Source organism: Medicago truncatula, chromosome 7 (genome assembly GCF_003473485.1).
Source record: "Medicago truncatula cultivar Jemalong A17 chromosome 7, MtrunA17r5.0-ANR, whole genome shotgun sequence".
Lineage (NCBI taxonomy): Eukaryota > Viridiplantae > Streptophyta > Magnoliopsida > Fabales > Fabaceae > Medicago > Medicago truncatula.
Genome location: NC_053048.1, coordinates 37463517 through 37479559, shown reverse-complemented (window position 1 = coordinate 37479559; position 16043 = coordinate 37463517). Strand labels below are relative to the sequence as shown.

Here is a 16043-nt window from a genome sequence, read left to right as displayed (position 1 = left end):
ATGTAATGGTAGAATCTATAATAAATTTGGAGTGAGAAAAAGAGGAGAGATAAAGAGAGAGGGTCAAAGTTACTTACTTGGGTTCTGGAGAAAGAAACAGGTTTGGAAACAAGACAGATAAAGAAAGGTACATGCTGGATTGGATTTACATTGGATTTATTTAGAACATTATGAATCATGCTTACACCAGCTATGTATGTACATTTTTGTCATTTTATTTTAGTAAGGTAATTAACTTCCGTCTGTAATAGGCTAAAAGACTAAGTACTACTATTAACCCGTTTTTTACTCAAGGTAGAATTGACTTTTTGTTTTTTTAAATTCTCTCTCTATTCTCTATGGGAGTAGACGTTGGTTCATGGACAAAGTTTCGGATTTGATAAAAAAAATAGTTATACCAAAACAAAATAAAAAATCACATTTAAGTGTGTAGATAAAGAGTGCAACAATTTGTTCAAAAAAAAAAGTGCAACAAAGGGAATAAAAAATAAATTGAGAAGTCGTGAAAACCTAGTTCAGTTTTTATTTTTTTTAATAAGTGAAACCTAATTCAATTGTTAATATAAGTATGAGAAACGCTAAAACTATTATATTTTTAATATTTTCTTTAAATCTTATTCTCTACGTGAGTCTCATCATTTTACATTTTCAATGAATTCAAATTTAAGTTTATGTAAATTTTTCGTAGCATTTGTTTGCTACTGGATCTAAACAAAATTGAGAAATGTAATAAACCATGTGAAGAGAATGAAAAAACAAAACATGTGAAATTTAATGGACGGCAAAATTTAACTTTAAATTTTACTCCTTAAAAGTATGTCATAAAACACAAGAATTTTATATTTCTTTTGATTTGTAGACAGTGACAAACATCAAATTCAACTTATTCACACGTATAATTGCGAGATTTAATTTTGAGTTTAAACTCGGTTAAATATGTTAAACCTAATAATATCGATATTTTCATTTGAGTTAGGTTTTGCGAATCGTATAGTGTAGACGTGTAGCTGCATATATTTTTTTTTTATAAGGAAAGCGTGATTGTATATTTATTTAGCTATTTATAAAAACAATATATGATAAAAAAAAAAAAATTAAACAACAAATGTGTGAGCTCACATTCTCCACATTCAAAATGTGTGAGCTCTGGCCACTGAACTACTTAACCAAAATAAATAGACTATTACTTTTACCACCCTATGGCCTTCTCACACGCCCTATGCAAATTACGAAAATGCCTTTTGGATTATATAACCCGGAACATGAATGCGTGTTTCGGAATATAAAATCAGGACAACTGCGAAGTATAAAAGGAACTTCACCCCCCATTTTTACAGTTTCAATTTCACCATTCACTCTCTCTCTCTCTCTCTCTCTCTCTCTCTACATTATCCCAAAATCCGAACACCACAAATCTTGTCCAAATTTGGAGTTTTGTTGCTCAAAAGCACCGCATTTCAACCCTTGTCAAACATCATAGAAGGTAAGTTCGATTTCTGTACATTTGCATGGTTAATTTGGTGTTTTTTCTTTTTTGGAATTTTGGTTGGATGTAATCAGGATTTGTTTTTCCGGACTAGATTGTTAACTTCAGGAGTTCGAAATCCGGACAAACTCATAACGTTTTTTTGCTTATGTTTTGTGCTGTTTGATTGTGATGTTTGATTACCATAATTTGAATGTTACAGAAGGTTCAGCATCTAATACTCGGCGCGTAAGGGAGGCAGGGCATGCTTCCCATAGGAGAGCACGTAGGCAACAGCTGGAGGATGAAGGTGGTGTTCCTCCGAGGCGTCGGGGTGCTGGAGGACGTCGTGCTGATGTCGAGCATCAGCCGGAGCAGCAAGAGTATATGGACTTGCAGCAAGAGCAGCCTGATGTGGGCTTGCAGCACATGGAGGAGCAGAAGCTTGAGGAGAGTTGCATCCTATGGACGAGGAAATGGAAGATGCTGAGTCACGGCAAAGGCGAAAGAAGAAGGAGAAGGTGGTGGACCTTGAGCCACAAGATGACTATCCCGGTGGCCCACACGAGACTGACCTGCTTTGGAAGTACCATGTGCACGTGGCCAGGAAGGCGGGTGATGGCGAGGTATTTATTAATGTTAAACTCACTTTAAATTCACTTAATTAATGTTAATCTGTGTGAAAATGATGTTGATATTTGTGAAACTGCGTGTTTATGTAATGTTAAATCTGTTTGTGAACCCATGAGTTTAAACTCACTTTATTAATTTTAATTATTTGCAGTGGCGTGGAAAATTAAAATGCATCAACAACGGAAAGAAGATAGAAGCGATGCATGATAATGACACCAAACCTATCATGGTTGCACGGTGGTGGGAGAACAAATTGCAGTGCACCAGCCTTGGTTGGCTCCAAGACACCAGCTACATCATGATTGACCATTGTTTAATTTGTGCCTTTGTGGATAGGTGGCACGAGGAGACTTCCAGCTTCCACCTTCAGTTTAGGGAGGTGACAGTCACACTTGACGATGTGGCCTCTTTGCTGCATATCCCCATTGAAGGCATGCTCCTGTCCCACGGGTCCATATCACGGGGCGAGACGGTGTAATTTATGGAGACGTACTTGGGGTCTAGTACGTTTGATGCTCGTAGAGAGGTCAAAATGACCAAAGGTGCGCATTGCCGATTTGGCTACTTGGAGGAGATCTTCAAGGAGCGTTTGAAGGAGCAGAGGGATTTGGAGGCGGAGTATGGTGTGACTAAGGAGGTGGAGAGGTTGCGGGACCATATTGTCCACATATATTTGTTGTACTTGATGGGAATCACGATCTTCACTGACAAGAGCCAGTGGGCTGTGGATGTTGTGTACCTGAAGTACTTTAGAGACCTCAATCTTGTTTCTGGTTTTTCATGGGGAGCTGCGGCACTAGCTCACTTGTATAAGGAGCTCAATAATGTTGCACGTTGGAACTGCAGTCAGGTGGCAGGATACCTGACTTTGTTGCAGGTATAAATTAAAAACTATGTTTTATTTTTTAAAATGTAAGTATATATGGTTTGTATATTTATATGTGGTTGTCTTTGGTGCAGGCTTGGGTGTTTCATCACTTCCCAAGTATGGGAAGTAAGGATGTCTATGAAAAGTATGTAGAGAATCGGTATCCACGCGCGATGCTTTTTTTTACCATTGTCTGGTTTAGGCACAATGGACCACTACAGAAACTATCTCGATGCACTGGATTTGAATAGGGTTGTCATGGCCCCATATGAAGGGCACCATCAGACATGTCAGTTTGAGCGGGTCAGCCTTTACTCTGGATGGCTGAGATTCGGAGAGCGCATGGTGAGATATCTATCGGAGAGGATGCTTCGTCAGTTTGGGTGGGTTCAAAAAAAAAAAAAATCTAACATTCAATAAATGAATTACAGAATTAAAAAAAAATTATATGAATTTTTTTAATTTCTGAAAATTAATTTTCAGAATTTTTAAATTGTTAGAAGATAGTGTGAAGAAAAATCTAATGTTGAGAGAGCATGTTAAGAATATGTTCTTCACTTAATCTAATAATTGAATCCAACTTTTCCATGGTGGGAAAAAATTAACCTTTTCCATGTGAACACATCGAATTACTATTTACTTGTTGTTCATTGAGTGAGTTGTCCTTGTCTTGAGCAAAAAAGATATCACTTGCCTTTGAAATAATAAGGAAGTACTATATTGTTTTGTGGGCAAGAAATGAATTGTTGGTTGAATATTGAACCTTTAATTTGTAGTATTGTTCCCGTTTTTCTTTTCCATTTTTGAACTTTTATTTCAAAATTGTTTTAAAGCTTTGACTCTTCTATTTGATTTTTATTGCTATATTATGAGTAGGTGTTTGTTTGGTCTTTGGATCATTAACTAATGAAATAGAATAGAGAGGAATGTGAGTGCCGCGTTTTGTATGGTGCCTTCATTTTTAGAATGAAGTCAAACTTTGGCATTTCGTCATCATGAACCAATCAATTTTTTTTCCTTATTGGCCTAAGGCTACATATAGCATATAACCGTTACCAGGCACTGCCTTCTTTTTTCCTTGCACATACACTGTACTGTGGCTGTGGGGACTGAGGAGTTCCTTTTTCTTTTGGCGTAGTATGTGGCAAAAGCTTTATTTTAAATAGTTTTGATGCAGTGATAATTAAGTTTTCGTTTGGATTGACGATGGAATTGACATGAACTACCGTGTATTTGGTTGAAGTTACACTTTTCAATAAGATTACTTTGCATCGTGTATTTTGTTGCATTTGATTTTGAAAAATAAAAAAGAGATTTTACATGACAAAAAATGATTGTTTATTATTTGATTTGAAAAATGGCGGGGACAAGACAAAAAAAATGAATGAGAGAGACCGGATAAAAGTTCAAATTCTTGTAGTATCAAGAGACTGAAAGTTATTTTATAGACAATCTACCTACATATAAAATACAAAAAGTCTCTATTTTTAGGGCTTCCGTCCACGATGGGGTGGAGTAAAAACACCACATTATATTTCATTAAGAACTGTGTTTTGAGGAAGATAAACTCATTCAGTGGTATATCCTTATCAAAAAAGCCAATAAAGAGATCACGATTAAGTTCATCATCCAATCTATATCATCCTATGTGATAAGCATTTAATATTATTTTATAATATAATAAACACATTGTATATTATTGATGAAATTGAGAGATAATAAACACATTTGGTAGGGAGGAGGGGGTAACACTCAAAGTATAAAGTGGTAATCTTGGAATCGTCAGTCTTGTCCTAAATTCTACAGAGGTCTAGGGTTTAGGAGGAACTTGCATGCTTTTTATTTTTATTTAATTTCATTTTATTATAATATAATAAATATTAACTATTTTTGTTCTATTATACCTACCATTATCAATAATATGTTATTTATCTATGTATACTTCTTTTTCAACATACCAACTAATATGAAATGATTTATATATTCTTCATAAAAAAAATGAAATGATATATTAAAACTCTGATTCATTATGTTTTGTTTTAAGACTTTGAGAAGTAGTTATAATTTTAATATATCATGTCATATTATACTTAGAACTTCGGTTGTTGAAGCTATTCACATATAAATTGAGAAGTAGCTATAATTTTGCTTAAGCTATCCTCTAGGTGTGGAAGTAGCTATAATTTTAAAAAAAGTCCAAACCTAAAGGATTTTTCTTACTCACACCTATATGATATTTTTTCTTGGTAGAACACACCTAAAGTTTGGAATGTACTAGTAAATCTTAAATGATGGGGAACCATTCCCCTATGGCTATAATATAATAGACTTATATTAGATTGTGGTGTATCGTGGGTATTGACAATTAGGTTGTGGTGAAGCTTTCACACAATGATTTAATGTTGGACCAAAGAAAACAAAATGGATTCTCACATTCGGCGAAATGAGGTCCCTAGACTATGGAAACTTATGCAGTTAATTCATCAACCTAACCCGTTCCTTGAAAAGTACTAGCTTCAAATAAATATTTGAATGATACTCCCCTCTAATGAACGACTCTTTTGATAATTTCACAAGTATTAAAAATATATATAAATGAATAAGTGAGAATGATATTTTTACTATATTTTATCATGTATTGGTGTAATTATCATTTTTTTAACAAGGCAAAATGAGATGTATTAAGAAACAAGATAGATCACCCCGCACAAGATGTGCAAAGATGATTGGCCCAAACCAATTTACAAAGCCTGTAATTATTATTAATATTAGGCTAAAATATGATTTTAGTCCCTGCAAATATGTCTCGTTTTGGTTTTAGTCTCTGCAAAATTTTTTGTTTTTGAAAATAGTCCCTGACAAAAAATTTTGCAGGGACCTTTTTTAAAAACAAAATATTTTGCAGGGATCAAAAACTACAAACAAAATTGGTTCAGTTATAATGTGTCACGTATGCAAATCATCACAAAAGTGGGGTCAGGGACTATTTTCAAAAACAAAAAATTTTGCAGGGACCAAAAACAATTTTTTTTTTACAAGGACTAAAACCAAAACGAGGCATATTTGTAGGGACTAAAATCATATTTTAACCTTAATATTATTAATGTATAGCATAATATATTGACTTTGATGTAATTGATATATTTGTGTATTGTAATTAATATCTTTGCATAAATGATGGATTGTAATTATTCAATGAATCTAAAAAATCAATTTTTTTTTTTTTTTTTTATAAATAGGACCGGAGGGAGTTATCTTCATTCATCTAACTAGGTTGGTGACTTGCTGTAATAAAAATATGTCACCCGGTAAAACTCATTTTATCATTGAAGTATTATATTTATACCCCTCTAAAAATATTTATACATAAAGTTATTATAATGAGACGAATATATTTATCTATCAAGGGAAATGAGACGAATAGTTGTTATTATAATTTCCATGTTTTTTTTTTGAAAAATCTTGGTCTTTTTGTTGACATGTATGTGGCGTTGAGCTATCTCTGTCACATTAATGTTTCAACAATTAAACGTATTTGCTTGTTTGAATGGTTATCTCGCAAGCTGGGATGTGTGGTTGACACAAGAAATACATTTCTAATTATGTTAGTTTGAAAGCAATGATTCCGGGTTTAGAGGTAGGGAAATATTTAAAATTTCAAAACATTATTTTATGTCAGACGTAAAACATTAATTAAAATATGGATCATGCCAATGCCTATTGTATTAGTTCCGTCAACTTTTTTTACTGGCAAATACTTCCTTTCATCAATAAAAGGTTGATTACATGTAGGAATGTGATGTGCATGTCAGCATGTGGCTACTATGACTAAGGCGTGAGTGGCCACATTTATTTCACTTCTAGAAATCTCAATATGAGTTTTTAAAATAAATATTGAGTAAATTAAACTCTAAACTCTTATTATGGATAAAAATGAAAATCATCTACGACAAATTAGACATCTACTCGAAAATAACATTCTTAACATTTAGCTCCATCGTTCACAAGCAAGCTCGATAAATACTACCTTCACAGTTGATTGAGGTAGAATCAACTCAGTGTATGTGTGACTATTTATTAAAAAAATTAAAATAAAATCCAAAATATTTTACTCTGGTACGTTCCATCCCAATTTTGTCCAAACCACAACCCCTAATGTCTCAATCAATCTCCATTAATCTTATTCTTCTTATATCCTAATCAAAGTGTACATACATATTCACACCATAATATTAGTTCTTCAACATTCAGACATCAAATTTCAATTCAATGGAGAAATGTTTAGACAACAATTCAATGGTGATTTAGAGATATCCGTCACGACTTTCAAAAATTCAAAACCCGAATTAGGGATTCATTCCTCACAACTGCAGTATACTTGTTTTACAAAAACCTATTAATATTTTCATCAACAATGACAGAGATGAGTACATATTCACTTGAATAAGTGACTAATATAACTAGTCAATAAAACAAAGAATTTAAATACAAAGTTCAAAATAAAGATATTGACTGACATTAAAAGAATTTAAATAAATAATATCCAGTTGACAATAATCAAGTTCAAAAATACAATTTGACAATTATTGACATTATAAATCAATGAAATGTAGCGAAAGAAACCTAAGGAAAACTAAAATAAAAAATAAATAATTGAAATGGTATTTTCTATCAGCAGGAGTTTATGAACACATGAGAAACAAGAGCAAAGCATAAAGTAAACATCATCCAATTATTCAATGCCATCTCACAATTTTGTTCTAATTTATTTAAAAATCAAATCAAATTTTGAATGAATTTTGCCTTTAGGGTAACGGTACCGAACCAAACTTTAGGTTTCCTAAGAATTTACCAAACCAGAAGACTAAATATACTGATACCAGTCCTAATAATTAAACTTACTTAATTCTTATTGTACTCACACTTACGCCTCCTATGTTGATTCTACGATAATTATTTATCATAATCTCCTTTCAAAAAACGTTAGAATCTTCTTTAAAAAAATAAAAATTCATAACGTTAGAGTTAAAGTCATTTAAAAGACACTAAATTTGCCCAATAAAGTTTGAATAAGTAACATATGCTTAATCAACGCTGTAAATGAAATACTATTAAGAAAATTGATACAGACACGCCATTTCGATTGAGTTGATAGCCATGTTAACCAACATATGATAAACGCGCAGCATGCCTAAGCATTCCTATTCTTCCGAATGAATAATTATGAATATACCCTAAACTATATTAAAACAGTTGGGTATGGTACAAGCTGAAACAAGTTAGAACATCAGCAAATTGATCCCCTAATAATATATGAAAAACAAACGGAATCCGTTTATAAACATACACAATCAACAGTACTAACAACTAACAAATAAGCACCCTGCACCCATATGGTCAAACAACAAAGCTGGAATGAATTCATAGTGGAAGTTTGACAGAGGCTAGAGATTTTGGCTTTCCAGGTTTGGCATCTCTGGAAATTGAGTAGACCAGAAATCTATTAATTTCAGAAAAAAACACAACCAATGTTAACCGGAAAGCATATAAATTGGTCTCAACATGATCTTAGACCACACCCTTCCCTTTTACACTTTTTATTCATTTTAAATTTGAGCTACTCTCGCTCATTTGTATTTTAATGGTTCAAGTATTGGAATCTATTTAGGCAAGTCCCTAAAATTAAGGTAGTCTACGAGACCAAAATTAAAAAGAGAAAATATAAAGGGTTGATATCACAACAAAAACAAAATCAATGAGCAAAACAAAATCTTATTTATACACATAAATTATAGTAATCCAGCCCAACAAAGTTAGGAATCCAAGAAGTAAACATATTTTTGGGCATTGAGCATGGCTTGACTCGCACACCTTCAATATTTATTAAGATTTGTCTAATAAAGAAAATTAGTAAACTCAAGCTATAACCCTCCTTTAGTACAGTTTACATTTTACAATCAGCTACTTGGGTAGGAGAACAAAAATATTTAGGATAAGAATACTTGATTTTAAATTCATTAAATTAAATCTCAAACTAATCCATCAGTAGCAAATCATTTAAAATAATGATTCAATTTTAATCCACTGGTAAACAATTTTACAGTACCAAAGAACCATAAAATGTCACCTTTAAAAAAGGGATTAAAAGCTTCTAAATCAAGTGAAGAACCTTTGTTATTACAAAATTGTTCACAAAAAAATTTACACCTTCAATTTACCAAATTCTTAAATACTTACGCTGATTGTTATGTATCAGGTTGCTGTATCAACTGATCGTATATATATTCATCAACTCTCTTTTTTGCCAAAGCTACCTGTTTAAAAATTCAAGTTTCAACAGAAAAAGTATGAATAGATATAGGAAAAGAACAAATCCAACAATGATAAAAAGAGCACAACATAGAATATTGCACATGATTAGAAAATTAGATTAACTCATCACCTGTTCAGCACTACCACCGAATTGAATTTGCCTATGCTTCTGCTCACCTTTTCCACCATAAACCTGCAACATTTTCCAATTGGTGAAGAAATAAATCAGCTGAAAATCAGTCTTGGACACTTACGAAGAAAAAATTAATAATAATTTATTTTACATGATGTATAATGGAACTAACAAACTCTTCATCCATCAAAATGTCATTGATGTTCACATATTTGATTGAACTAAAGTGAAGAAGTAATTAGAAATCTAACCTTGATCATTGCTCCAGACTCATTTCTGATCCTTGATATGTTTGAGCCACATCTTCCAATCAACCCACCAACCATTGTTTCCGAAATCAGCATCTCAAATGTAACATAATCAACTGCAAGATTGGTTGTCCTAGAGATGAAGTGATTGTAAGACAATATTCAAAACCTGATATAACTGCTAAATGGCAGCTAAAAGCTGTTATGATATAGAAAACTTTAAATAACCTGAATTTGGGTCAAGATATGGCTGGGATGGTCGAATTGCAGCGTAGTTGTATGTTGGGCTGATTGAAATCACTTGTCTTGGGGGATTTTCCCTAAACAAAATTTGAGTTGATAAATAGGTGAGACAAAATGTAACAAAATTTAGAAACCGGATTTGAGCAAGGTTCAAATTCTATACAGAAAGCTCACTAACAGACCTTAACTGGCAACCTATCTCCTCCAATGCTTTCATTACCGTGGAAACATCTCCCGATAACTAAATTCAACAATGACGGTCGAAATTCAGCAACAAAACAACTTAATAGCAAGAAGGAAGAGCAAAGCATAAAGTAAACATCTAATTTTGATCCCCCAAATAATCTTAATAATACTTGTACGGTGTATATAATATCTTAAGTGCTAACTTTGCTGATCAGAGAATTTACTAGAAAAAAGTATATAATTTAGTAATTTTAGCAACTTAGTTATGAAGAAAGGAGGGCAGTTGCCTTCAGAACTAATAGCAGAATGATACGATCAATTTCATAAGAAGCATTGACAATTGAATTGGATAGATAAAATTCTTCAAAAAAAATTATAGATAATGATCATATAAAAGATTGTATAGCACGATTTGAACATGGAAACTCTAATACTTAATATGTTGAAGGGTATGTATCATTCAACACATCGATGCAAGTGTTTATTTCAGCAAAACTATGAAAAGTATATTGTAAGCTTGGTTATAATTATTGTCAAATATTATGGTGAAAGGGAGTTGCAAAGTGGGAAAAAAAATTATGTGCATGGCTTTAGACATCCCACCTGTACTACTCTATCAGATTCATGGGCAGAAGCACATAAAGGCAACTGACTCGGTGCAAGAACAGTAATCATGGCACCAGAAGAGTTCCGTAACTTCTCAATGTTTTGACCCGACATCCCAATCAATCCACCTGCCTGGGACCCAGCAATCAAAAGTCTTATTGTATTGGCAGCAACGTGCCCTGCAGTAAGTTTTGATGCATCAAAACTGCTATTATCTTCCTGTTACAAAGAGCACCACTTTATCAATTCATCTCAATAGCAGCAATAAACACAGGTGACACTCAGCAGGACAACATGATTATTGATTGTGTGCGCTAATATCTCTTAAAACAATGGACAAGCAGTCCACAAAAAACTAAAAGGCCCCTTAATCAGGTTTATAACTAATTCACTAAATGATTGAGCATAAAAAAAAATAATTTCAATATGTATCCAACAAAAGACTATACAGGGGCAAGACAATTTGTAAGAATGATAGTATAACAGGCACGACAGGGTATTAAAAACAATAACTGCAAAACCTTTTGTCACTAGATGTGGTCAGCTACGTAGATCAAACAATGTGATAATGTCTATGTCATGAAGCATGTTTGGAGATGGATCTTATATTTGAATCTCTCTCGCAGGTTGGACCTATAGGTTTGTTTGGCCTCCACTGCGTCTAACTAATGGGTTATCCACCATCTGGTCTTTCCATCTTACCAATGCTTCTATAGTTGTACTCCACACTGTTATATCCCGGATTTTGATCCAAGATATAACTTAAATTATTATTTTATTACTTTTATAAAGATTACGACTATAACCATTTCCCAAAAAAAAAAGGGTCATGTTAACCAATGCCCCCGGGGCACTGGTTAAGGAAGCAAATATAGTAATATTTAAATTGAAAGTTGTGTAATCAATGCATTAAAAGATTAACAAGTGTCTTTTTTTACTTTCACTTTCTTCTTTTGGCTTCCTTAACCAGTGCCCCGGGGGCACCGGTTAACATTTCCCAAAAGGGTCATGTTCACGCATGGTCATCCTCCCCAAAATATTTGTTAGAGGACTGTTACCCTAAAGACCATAATGTAACATCCCGAATTGATGCTGGTAGAATTCAGGAACACATACTTATGGACACCTCCTTTTAGGGGAAACTTCAGTCAGTTGGCTTCAAGGAATCGGGTAATACCGGGGTCTTGGAATATCACAGACCTACGAGCACAGTCTAGTAAAACGTAATGACTGGTCAGCCAGTCCATCCCTAGAATCACTCCGAGATGTTTGAGGGGAACACTGATCAAATCAACCTTGAATTTCATGCCCAAACTGGTTGTTAAGAAATATTTGTTCTTAAATTCTATAAGCATAAATCGGGGATGTTACCCACACAATACAAACCACACAAAGTCTACAATAGGTGTTCCTCTGGAGCTTTCATTTTAATCATGTCTTGTCCTAGTCTTGTGTTAACATTCTCATGACTGCAATACTAAACTTATTTTCTTGTTGACTCTTTTCCACCAACACTCGAACTTGGATTATATGGCTGACATCTTTGTTTATATTCTCGTCATTTTATATGATATATCCAAGATAATTAAACCATGAATTTGCATGATCTGCTTCTAATTTTCTCTCGACTCTCAAACTATGACTACATCGTATACAAAACAAGCTCTTTGACAATTACTCATGCATACGTTCAGCAAGCATATCTTCAATCAAGATGAAAAGATAAAGACTCAAAGTTGACCCGTGGGATAGACTTGTGGTTATAGGTTGGTATTCACACTGAAATTCAAATTATCTACAGCATAGGGGGAAAACTGTTATATTTAACATTAAAACAAAAAAAAAAAAAATATTAAACATTGTGAACTCATTTCCAAAAAAAAAAAAAAAAGACCTGGCTTGCTTAGTAGATAAGAGTTCAATTTTTATTTTGTAAAATGGCAGTGCATTTCAAGGATGCTTACAAACATTGTTATATATTTCAACTCGTATCTAACCATTTTTAGCGTTTATAAAAAAATGTTTAGTGGCTTTATTTTTCAAAATAGATGGATATATAAGTGCTGGAACACATAAAAAGGCAAGATTAGTCCGTCAGAGGTTTTGAAGATAGAGGAATAACAACAAACCACATCATTTTAAAAATAAATAAAGTCTAATGAGTAGATGATTTTAGCATAAATCATGCGGGTCTGTCCAACAAAATACATAGATTATATTGGGATATAATTACACAGTCAGCATTTCAAAAGTCAAACCAATCTTTGAAGTTCAAAGATCGTGTCTACTCATGTATATTATGGAAACTATGGAAGTTAAAGGAAAAACCATGTTTAATCCATCATATATTTTATCATACCTTTAAGATTAAATTTGCTATCTGTTCTAGAGCTTTCTCTGCATCCGTAACCATTTCATCATTATCTTTAGAGCTAATAATGATAACACGCTCTTCATGTCTCTGCCAAATAAGGAAAACATGAGATTGGATTCGGTAAACACCAACTAGTTTGAATAATAAGTAATAACTTCATACATTATCTTAAATTTGTACACAGATATACGAAGAGAACAGAGTAGAATTTGTTATGTTTACATAAAAATGAAACATATTTTGGATCCTAGTAGGCAAGATGTATATGGGAAAAATATTCCACACCCCTGCCAATGTATTCGTTGTATCGGCTGACAATAGTAAATAATAATAATATAACAAATATTTTCCTTTCCTCTAAGGTATCAGAGTTCCATGATTAATAAGAGTGACCGCATAAACAATTTTTACCAAGGCCTTACACCCTTGACCCTTGGGAGAAATAATTGAAAGTACGCCTGGTGCTGACCAAAGTCCAGCCCCGTATAACCAGTACTGATTCTTTCGATTCTACAACAACCGACAATTTTCAATTGACTGCTAACAACGGAGTTGTAATCAAAATAACTACAGTAATAACTTCAGTAGACAGACTATGAAGCTTGTGATCTGATCAAAAGCGGAATTGAGAATATCTAATAGGCAAAGTTAATCTACCAGTATCGGATGACCCTAACTATCCAGAGAGGAGATGCAAAAAAAAAAAACTCCAATTGCTCGTAGGAATGGTGTCCATACACATTTTTTGAAATGTATCGATCACCCAATTTCATGAGCTTATCTCACAACAATAACATAACTAGCATAGAAACCCCAAAATGTCTACTGGGAGCTCTAATTGTTCCAAAATCACATTAGATAGATTCAAGGCATAAAAACCAGTCGCGATTTCACATTAGAAAAAAATACATACTTGATTGCTAAGTAGAAAACATAATTCAACTCTTCTAACAAGCCCCAAAAACTAGATTAGACACAAAACGCAAGTTGTACAAAAAATTAATATTTTTTTAACAAGCTATTCTAATCATTTTTTCTCTCCCTGTATCAGTTGCCAAACATAAAACAGTTAACTCAATTCCAAACATAAAACAATTAAATCAAATCCACACAAGCCCTAAAAGCAAATTCAATATTTTTATTTATCATAGCTCTAAAAGTAATTAAAACCCAAAAAAAAAAAACTAATTTTTTTCTCTATCAGATTCCACTTCAAAAACAAGGAACTTACAGCAATAGCGTCAGCAATTTTGATATTAGCTCTAGTCATTTCCCGAATCTTTTGTATACGGCAACCTTCTTTCCCAATAACCTTTCCGATCTGCTTCGACGGCACAACGATCCTGAATATCACATCCTGTCCCTTGGCGCGTTTCGCCGCTGATAATTCCGCCGAGGAGGCTGTACCCAGATCTTCGTCGTCTCGACGACGCTTCATGGATGAAGGGTATCCGGCATCGTGGGTGGAGTATGGGAGCTGAAGTGGCATGTGATATGGCATGTGCATTTGTTGCATGACCATGTTGGGCATGGACATGTGCATCTGCTGCTGCTGCTGCATGTGGATGGGATGATGCATACGGATTGGTGGTAATTGGTTCTGTTGAGGAACTATGTTGGGGTTTATTGGGATTTGATCTTGCTGTGACATTGTTGATTTTGTTTTGGAGAAAGAACTGGATTTGCAGGTCAAGGAAATACAGGGATTTATTCCTGCCCAATTACCAACAAGCCCTTTATTATTTGCATTTTTTTTGAAAAATAAAATAAAATATTATACTCAAAAGGTTACCATCAAAGACTCAATTTTTTTTGAATAATACATGTAACGTTCGAGGTTTAAACCTCAGTCACCACCACAGAGAGAAAAAAAAAAAAAAAAGATTAGTCACAAAAATGACCGTTTAATTTTTAGATAGGACAATTCTTAGTCTAATTATACTTAAAAATAAATTATTGTTTATTTAATGATAAAAAAATACAATAATCAAATTTTAATATGAGCGACAAATTAGTCAAATACAATAACAGAAAATATATTTTTAGCAGTTCAATTAGCAGATAAATGTAAAATGACATCAAAAATATTCAAGATTTATATTAAAATTTATATCAATTGATATTTAAGATGATTATATTTAGTCATTTAAATTTTAATAGATATTTTATATAATATTAGATTAATGTTTTGCTAAAATTTTATTTTTAAATCTGTTGCATTTTGATTTTTAGACTTCGTGAAAAATTAAAGTATAAATGATTTTATTTCAGTTTTTATACTTAATAAATAAAAATACATAGCATCGCACTAATTTTTTTTGGAGGTAACACCTCAAAAATAAAAATAAACTGAATGTAGCAGTAGGAACACTTTGTTTTCTTTCTCAAATGTTTATTTATTTATTTTGGTAAGGTAGTTTAGTGGCTAAAATTCACATGGGGTGTTCGAGGTTCGAACCCCAACCCCTACATATAATAATGCATTGTCCTATGTTCACGGGACTCTCAAACATTTATTCTTCTTAAACGTAACTTTTTTTTAATGTTGAACGCAACATTTTTTTAATTAAAACGTAGCTATCCATTTATTACCAATTTGAAGCTTAATTAAAGTAACCTTTTTTCTTAAACCTAAGTATGTGTTGTAAAGGGTAAAATTGGGTTTTACTTAAAATGGTGAGGGTATAAATAGGATAAAATATGATAAGCTATGAATTATAAGTTCAAACGATACTTAAAATAATGTTTGAAAAATAAGCTATAAGCTAATAGAATAAGTTATAAGCTCGCGATGGAATGTCGGTTACGAAATAAGGTTTACTTAGTCATACGAATTTATAAGCTCATTTTTTTGCTCTTATCAAACAAACCCTAGTTAATTGATAATGGATGTGTTTTACAAAATTAATTGTTGAGATAATTGATACCTATAAAATGACATAAAAAAATATTTTAAATTAATATTTAGTTTTTGG

General features: G+C 32.8%; 1 protein-coding gene across 5 annotated transcripts; it reads right to left on the bottom strand.

Annotated features, from left to right (window-relative positions):
* Window positions 1-7103: 7103 nt before the first annotated feature.
* LOC11435546 (poly(rC)-binding protein 4) lies at window positions 7104-14777 on the bottom strand. 5 transcript variants are annotated; one of them, XM_024771577.1, is made up of 9 exons: window positions 14300-14739; window positions 13054-13155; window positions 10692-10913; window positions 10085-10143; window positions 9888-9979; window positions 9663-9775; window positions 9409-9471; window positions 9204-9280; window positions 7104-7359 (listed from the first exon to the last, which is right to left on the bottom strand). In XM_024771577.1, exons 1-8 carry the CDS (start codon window positions 14717-14719, stop codon window positions 9212-9214), a joined length of 1140 nt encoding a protein of 379 aa, XP_024627345.1. In that variant the 5' UTR covers window positions 14720-14739; the 3' UTR covers window positions 7104-7359; window positions 9204-9211. The 5 variants fall into 5 exon arrangements, 4 of the variants coding, with proteins under 4 accessions (XP_024627345.1, XP_003624229.2, XP_024627344.1 ...); XM_003624181.4 differs by lacking the exon at window positions 7104-7359 and adding an exon at window positions 8181-8466; XM_024771576.2 differs by lacking the exon at window positions 7104-7359 and adding an exon at window positions 8181-8442.
* Between the last annotated feature and the right edge of the window lie 1266 nt (window positions 14778-16043).

Bases quoted from the DNA above. Each gene is read 5' to 3' on its own strand.
- LOC11435546 (XM_039828113.1), bottom strand. From the start codon at position 14,719: ATGTCACAGCAAGATCAAATCCCAATAAACCCCAACATAGTTCCTCAA. The intron at 9,776-9,887 runs GTTATTTAAAGT...CCAATCTTGCAG, and splicing joins ATATCTTGACCCAAATTCAG to TTGATTATGTTACATTTGAG. The intron at 9,472-9,662 runs GTTAGATTTCTA...AAAATGTTGCAG, and splicing joins AGTCTGGAGCAATGATCAAG to GTTTATGGTGGAAAAGGTGA.